Source organism: Odontomachus brunneus, unplaced genomic scaffold (assembly GCF_010583005.1).
Source record: "Odontomachus brunneus isolate Ranch 3 - 2012 unplaced genomic scaffold, Obru_v1 Obru_scaffold_280, whole genome shotgun sequence".
Taxonomy (NCBI): domain Eukaryota; kingdom Metazoa; phylum Arthropoda; class Insecta; order Hymenoptera; family Formicidae; genus Odontomachus; species Odontomachus brunneus.
The window spans coordinates 139,598-147,185 of record NW_022639730.1 but is presented as its reverse complement, the minus strand read 5'-3'; the positions used below and the strand labels follow the sequence as shown (position 1 = coordinate 147,185).

At 36.8% G+C, this 7,588-nt stretch overlaps 2 protein-coding genes across 2 annotated transcripts; both read right to left on the bottom strand.

Annotated features, from left to right (window-relative positions):
* Positions 1-410: 410 nt before the first annotated feature.
* Positions 411-1,058, bottom strand: LOC116853138. The gene has a single exon (XM_032834031.1). The coding sequence runs from the start codon at positions 1,056-1,058 to the stop codon at positions 411-413; it is 648 nt and encodes a 215-aa protein (XP_032689922.1).
* Positions 1,059-3,190: 2,132 nt separating this feature from the next.
* On the bottom strand, positions 3,191-6,185 carry LOC116853137. The gene is made up of 3 exons (XM_032834030.1): positions 5,971-6,185; positions 5,363-5,901; positions 3,191-3,351 (listed from the first exon to the last, which is right to left on the bottom strand). Exons 1-3 carry the CDS (start codon positions 6,183-6,185, stop codon positions 3,191-3,193), a joined length of 915 nt encoding a protein of 304 aa, XP_032689921.1.
* Between the last annotated feature and the right edge of the window lie 1,403 nt (positions 6,186-7,588).

The following is a 7,588-nucleotide window of genomic DNA, read 5'->3' as shown; positions in this document are numbered from 1 at the left end:
ATGTTAATTTACCTGACTTTGAAACCATTACGTAAATGTTAGGAGCGTTAAATAACGATTGCTGCACTCGTGGTCCAAACGTTCCTGTGGATTCTTTTGATACGATGAAAAGAGGCGACAATAATCTACCATCAGTAGAAATAGTTGGCTGTAATGTGTAACTATGCGTGGTTGCGGATACAGACTGTACTACAGATTCTATTGTTTTTGCACCTTTATTTGCTAAAGTACGACCGGCGTGAAGTTCTAACTGGAATCCACTCTAATCCGAATTATAAATATTTTCTACTCCATATTGATTAATAAAATATTTAACATTTGTTGTAAATGTTTTGCACTTATTTTCCAAATCTGATTTTGATAACAAAGATTTTTTCGTGACAAATTTCGTTATTTTACGAGATACTATGTTATTTTTTGAACGAGATACTATGTTGTTTTTTGAATCTGTGTATCCACGTATGTGACGCTATGAATCCTGGCGCATTTATCTCTTGTTGTGCTCGAGAAGCCCATCGACCGATGTCAATATCATGAATTATCATTCCTTTTTGGAGCGTTTCATTGAAAGTGTTTAATGTATATTCAGCAATTTTTTGCAATTTTTCTCTTCTTGTACCACCTGCATGGATATACTTCTTCCATCGTCGTAATTGTCGTAGCGATGTTATTTGTTTATAATTGTGTTTTACCGATTCCAATGATTTTAGTATTGTTTTATCGCTTCTCCAGTATTCCACAGCTTGCCTTTTGTAGTCGTTTGATATTGCTGCTTCAACAGAAGTACAAATAACTTCTTCTGGAAGATAATTCTCATCTTCAACATGATGAAACAAATCAACTGTTTCTGCATGTGGAATCTCATTTGGATCATAAAAATCTAATGTTTGCTCCTCTTCTATTTCAAATTCGTTATCATTTCCAATTTCTTTTAGCATGTATTCAATTTTCTCCTTCATTTCTATTTCCTCCGAAGTTATCGGACTTTGTGGAAGGTCTAATGCAGAGAATGTTGCGTACAGTAACAGTATGACATTCCATGCATTAAATGACATCATTCTGGAACAGATTAAAAATAAATGTTTGTCTCCACCTGTGATTATATAAAACTGTGATATAAAACTGTGATTATGTAAAAAATAAAACATACTTTATAATTAATGTTATGTCTTCTTATTTTGGACGTTGTTTTCTTCTCTTCTGTCTCTTGATATCAGATATACAGTGCATCTAAAAGAAATTAATAAATCAAAACGTAATTATAAACGCATTATTTACGTTATATTTGTTGAGATAATAGGGATACGAATGTATAAAATGTTCATATAAATATGTAAACATGTAAAACAAACAAAAAATTATCTTATCAATTGATAATAATTATAGTAGGACCTCACAAATATGTCCGTCGGACCATCAATATCGTTTATCCCAATTACAAGTAAAGCTACAATAGTCTTCTCCTATATTTTTATAATATAAATAACCGTTTCAAGTTTATAGAAGTACTTTTTTTTAGAAGTACCAACATATAAACGTATAACAGAAATGTTGTTAATACGCTTAAGCAAGTTGACATGATGTGACCGTTCTTTACTAATTGTTTTATCGTTTAAATATATTTGATTAAGGATGTTTGTATTGTCCGTACCAGATTAATAATGAAAAAATTTTCCAAAAATTGGTGCTAATCTATATTGTATATGAAAATAACACTCAAAGTTTTAGAATAATTAAGAATCTAGATTAAATATTGTTTTATTTTAATAAAAAAAAGTAAATTATAAAAATTAAACGTTAAAGCCAAAAAATGTTGCTATTTAACTATATCGTACACATATATCATACATTTTTATACAGAAAATAGAATATTAATCTATTTCTAACTTCTTATTGGGACTATACGGATGAAGCATCCTTCATAAACACGTTACATAGTTACTGTTTCGCTAACAAAAAAAAAAGAAACAGTGTACACATTTTCGATTGACATAACTGTATTTCTTTTTTGTCTAAAGCAGCACAAGAATTATTTTTTACGTTTCAATATTGATCCATTAATAAATATATTCTACAATTTAACTATTACTTTATTTTATCTCCTTTTCCGTACAATACTAGCTGAATAAACTATTATTATTTCAATAATATAAAAGTGAAGAGTGGTAAGCGTAAAATAATAATACAAGTTAATAAATATTTACATAATTTCAGTACATTATGATATATAACATATTGTGTAACGGTTACTGTACAACGTATAGTTCGTATACAGTGGTGGGAAAAAGTTCCAGAACGGTCAAATAACTCAGCGAGATTGCATTTTTTGGAAAAATGTTATATACGAAAGTTTTATGATTTTTCCCTATCTATCTAATGGTGATATGAATTTTGACCTTGACTATTATGTTGAAGGTCATTTCAAGGTCAAGTTCAATTTTTCAAGTGGGAACCACTATTTTTTACCACGAATTTGGAAAGAGCGGAAAATTTTACGTTCAGGACATGACCTTTTAAATCAGAGTCAAGGTCATTTCAAGGTGAATGTTCGAAAATTTCAGGGATGGCAATAGTAACTTAGCGAGGTTTTAACTGCAATTTCAAACATCCTGCAATATGTATGATCAGTCTTTTCTAACAATACCGCCGGCATTAGCATTACCCGAGATGTACCGCGTGGAGGTTGCACGGTCGGGTTTACATCTCTTCGGGGTGCTTTGTTCAGGTGGTTCCCCTTGCCGTCACCTGTGTGTGTGTGTGTGTGTTTTTTAACGCACACGCACACTCACACGCATGTAGTAATTACATTACTTTTGCTTGTTTTTTGAGAGGTGCAGGTCGAAATCAATTTAGATTCAATAATTCAACAATTATGATTCAAAATGAAATTCATTCAATGAATTTTTTATGTAAAATTAGTACATAATAATATTTCTGTGTAAAACCCGTATTGATTAGGTAACTACCACATTATTTATGCAAATAAGAAGTTTTGACCTCATAAGCTTTAAATTGTTTTCGAGTATCTTCTTCATGCCGTTATCGTTGTACAAATAATTTCATACAATTATTCATTGTTGCATTGTAAGTTTATGGTTGGTTTTCTATCGGTTGTATCGAAAATGCGTTTGACTGATACAGAGCGTATTCATGTTCTTATAATGCGAGGATGTGGTGATAAAATGAGATCCTATGAAGAAGTTGCCACGCTGTTTAATAACAGATTTCCAAATCGTGATCTTATTTCAAAATCTACTGTCCATCGTACTGTTTTACGATTCCAGAGAACTGGTTCAGTTATTGACGAACGAAGATCGGGTAGACCAAAAACAGCTACTAACGATGACGTGTCTATGCAGGTTCTCCAAAATATTATTGAAAACCCGCACAATCCTCCTTCGAGAATAGCTCAGGAATATGATATCGACCGAAAATCCGGTCCACGTATAATTCGTGCAATTTTGATCTAATGCATGATTGTTGGCGAGTCGTTTCAATCTCCTCTTTCAACCATTTGTGTCTAATCGTTAAAAGTTATTGTTCGAGCTACGACATTACTCTTAACGCCTTTAGCCTTTTTTGCATCCCTTTTACCGTTCACTTACAACGCGTACATCTTCGCTCTGAGACCAACGAATTCCATCATTATCGCTCCATTGTTTTCGTCTTTCATCAAACCCGGAACTTTCTTATTTACAAGCGGTATACCGTACACGTTGTCAGCGGGATAATCACTCGTATCAAACCTTGCAATATCACGTTTCATGTGCTCGTATACATCATCGCATTTGATGTTGTAAATAAAACTGTCAGTGTCAATGTACATTATTTTACATTTGTCGCGATACAGAGGATACATGTACTCGTGATGAAATTCATACAAACAAACCTTTGATATATCGAGTATGCACATACCCACATAAATCGGCTTGTTAAATTTCACCTCGAGTTTGCGCAATTCAACGGCAACTAAATTTTCGGCGAAAACGCTTCTACTATGAAAATTTAGTTTTGCGATCATTGTTTCAGCACCGTACCTTCCATCCCATTTTTTCAACAGTTTTACATCTATATGATTGCGAACATTTTCTATCGTTTTGCCGAATACTGCATTGTTCATCAATTTGTACAAATTTTTTTCAAAATTATTAGTTGCACGCGTTCTAAATTGTGTGTTTAATTTGATATAATCGCGGAGCCATGGAGATTGAGCAAATTGAAGCACGCGGTATATCTTTACGATACGAAGACCATGACGCGTGCATTGCTGCAGGTTGCGATAATGAATAACATAACGTTGTTTATTGTATAGCGTCGCGAGAAGTTTTTTCTGTCTTTTGCCGGGTGGTTTATCACACATTGGGCAAAACGGTAGGTCGGCGTGTGCGTCATGTAAATCTTCCGGATACTCCAAGTCGACCTCGAGAATATAACCTATGGGTGAATCGATATCGATTGAAAATACATCAAATTTTGAAAAGTCTGTAACCCATTGAAATTTAGCGTAAGGCAGCGGTTGACACATTGCCCACCCGTACAAGTTGTTTACGTCAAAGTACGTCAGGTACGACGACAATTCCGATGGATCGTAAGACTGCATATACTTGTTATTGGCTTGCGCGTATCTACCGGAACATTGACTCAAGCCACCACGTATACCGCGTTCGATGAACATGAACATATCAATGTCAGTGAGCAATTCAAAATTTATGTCGGTATGTTTCAACATTGCATCCCACGTAAAACCTGGTAAAGTATAATAATACACAGAATCTAATCCATAACTTGCGATACAGCTATCGCGAAAATTTTCAAAAATATCGGCCAATAACAAGACATCAGTCTTCAGATACAAATCGCTGTATTCGCCCAAAGTTCGAATAGAGAATCGTTGCCAGACGTTTGCAGCGTGCGCGTAATCGCTCTCGGATACCGTATCGCCCGTCAACGAACTGTAAAACGATTCTCGCGGCGGTAAACACACATCCTGTAGTTTATCCACACAATCCACGTATTCGTACGGAAAGACACCTTTTCGCGTCAATAAATTAAATTCTTCGACGGATAATTGTGAAAATTCTGACCGTACAATTTTTAACTTATCTTTAGTGAGAAAAGATGTTAATTTGTCGAGACTGCTGCTGAGAAATTTATAGGAATCGATGAAACGCAATTTTACAATATTTTTATATTTATCTGCTTTATCTTGGACGTTCTTTGTAAACGAAATGTATTTTTCTTTTGTTATCGATTGACTCCTCAAATGCGTTAGTTATTTCTTTGATAATAAAATGAGAATCATAACCAGATGAATTGTAAAAAACTATTGGAATATGATATGAATTTTTGTAATTTAAATTACAGTTTAAGTGCGCGGGACCTCTATACCGTCCGGTGAAGTGACAATGATCGCGTACGCGTGTATCCTTTGTCGCAAATGGCTTCTCGCACACGTGATATTGCGTCGCATTATGGAATGCCGCCCACTGTTCCTTCGACAAAGTTTCCATGTCGACATTGGTTGATAACTTTCCTTTTACACGGTGTGCTAACTTTTCTAGTTGCTCGACGAACCACGAAATACAATCCGTATCGCGACGGCTCCGAAAATATGATAACGAATCGTCGTACGAGCAACGCAAGTAATATGCTATACTAAATACTTTGTGATGCTGATACGCGTGCGATGTACATCCCTCCTCTTCCTTCTCACTTACCGTCTTCTGTAAGATGCACTCAAGGTCGGCATACACCACAAATGGAACTCGCTCCTTCCTGCTGTAATTGCGAAAGTTTAGCCACTTGTTGTCCTCGCTGGGTAGTAGGATGGCGCAGCCGTTTAATTTTTCGCAGTCTGTGTGACTTTCTAGCTTCTCGTTGGAGTGGAAATAATGCAGGCATCTATAAAAAACATTGCAATTTACTATCGTCTCATACTTCCGATACATTGAATTCATGAAATGTACTTACCGATCGCAAATGTATTTTCTGGCTTTTTTCTTGCTCAATTGAGAACTCATGAGTCGAGATAAGTACTTAATCCAAGCAAAATGTCCCGTGTTGTGGTCTCGTTGAGGATTCGAAATGTGCAGCAAGTTGACATGCTTTTCCCTCTTTATATCGCTGAGACGTACCGGAACAATGGATTCGTTCTTTTCTCCCGTACGGCATGATGCCATATACATTGATGGATATATCGTTTAATCGTTAAAATCTTGTAATTTGATTAATTTTAATGGGGAACTCAATATCTTGAATATTGAGTACGTTCGTGTAATGGGGATACGATGATGCACGATCTGCGTGTCTTTCGGCTGGATACAGAGCCGCAATTATTGCCCACGCGAAACATGCATTGTCCGGAGATTTGACATTAATCACAGCCCGCTTCAGCTGTATCACACGCGGTAACTCGAGATGACATCCCGCGTACAACGGATTGTATTTGTTCACATGATTGTAAGATTGAATATTCGCGATAATGCCCACCCGCTATCGCGTTCCTGGAATTCCTCCAACGATGCTAAAGTGAGCTCGACGATGCGTCGCTCGTACCACTCTTCTAAGTTGGATGTGGAAAAAAGTTCACAGTTTTTCGTAGCGATGCTTTTTACCGCACGTTTTTCACCCGCGACGACCCGTTTAACTCACCGTTAAACGCAGTGTTCACTTTCACGTTTACGTGTCTCTCCATTGTATCCCGTATGCGCTCGAGCACCATAGTCTTTGCATCCTCGAGAAATTGGCGAGGTTCGATGTGGTTCGCGTTGATAACAATTCCGGTTAGTATGCGGTTATCGAACGCGGTATCGACCTCGCGCCAAACGAGTCCTGCATCTCTCGTGCTGTGTCCTACACCCGCGTGAACGAAACATGTGCGCAACGTATTTTTTAAACCCTCGAGTTGCACGATTCAAGCAATCAATGACTGTCTAATACCGATCGATAATCGCAGTCGTTTAGTCCGACTATGTTCTTCCAACAACTCGAGGCACTCGTCACACATTTGCACCCACGCGTCGTATTCGTCTCGCGAACTCAGTCGAGCGGACTGCTCCTGCAGTTTACGTTCAACTCGTGCGAGTTCTTCCATTTTTTCACAAAAACGTACTTTCACAAATTGATTGTTTTGATTTTTTATAGCTGACGAGTCACTTTCTTCTAGTATCTATTCTTCTTTAGGACGTCCTTAGGTGCATAAAGGACACAAATTGCATGGAAGTATTTGAAACAGTGGTCCTTTGCAATCTGAACAAAATCTTCCGTCTATCGCATCATATATCTCAATTAGATGCTTCCGAACTGCATACATATGTGTGAATAAATCTGTCATTCGTAACATACATGAAGTACATAATGCTAAACGGGTGTATATCAGTTGGACACGGGGCAATTGGACACAGTCCAATCACAAGTCGCTGTTCCAAGGAACCCTACAAATGTCTCTAATCACACGGTGTTGTGATTGGCTGTGTCCAAATGCACCGTGTCCAAGTGCACCGCTCCCATGCTAAACTACCTCCTGTAGAATAATAAAAATATATGTAGGATACCGAATTTAGGCAAGCTATAGGTCGAAGATGGAGAG

Bases quoted from the DNA above. Each gene is read 5' to 3' on its own strand.
- LOC116853138 (XM_032834031.1), bottom strand. From the start codon at position 1,058: ATGATGTCATTTAATGCATGGAATGTCATACTGTTACTGTACGCAACA.
- LOC116853137 (XM_032834030.1), bottom strand. From the start codon at position 6,185: ATGTATATGGCATCATGCCGTACGGGAGAAAAGAACGAATCCATTGTT. The intron at 5,902-5,970 runs GTAAGTACATTT...TGTTTTTTATAG, and splicing joins AGAAAATACATTTGCGATCG to ATGCCTGCATTATTTCCACT. The intron at 3,352-5,362 runs GTAATTTAAATT...GAACCTGCATAG, and splicing joins AGGTCCCGCGCACTTAAACT to ACACGTCATCGTTAGTAGCT.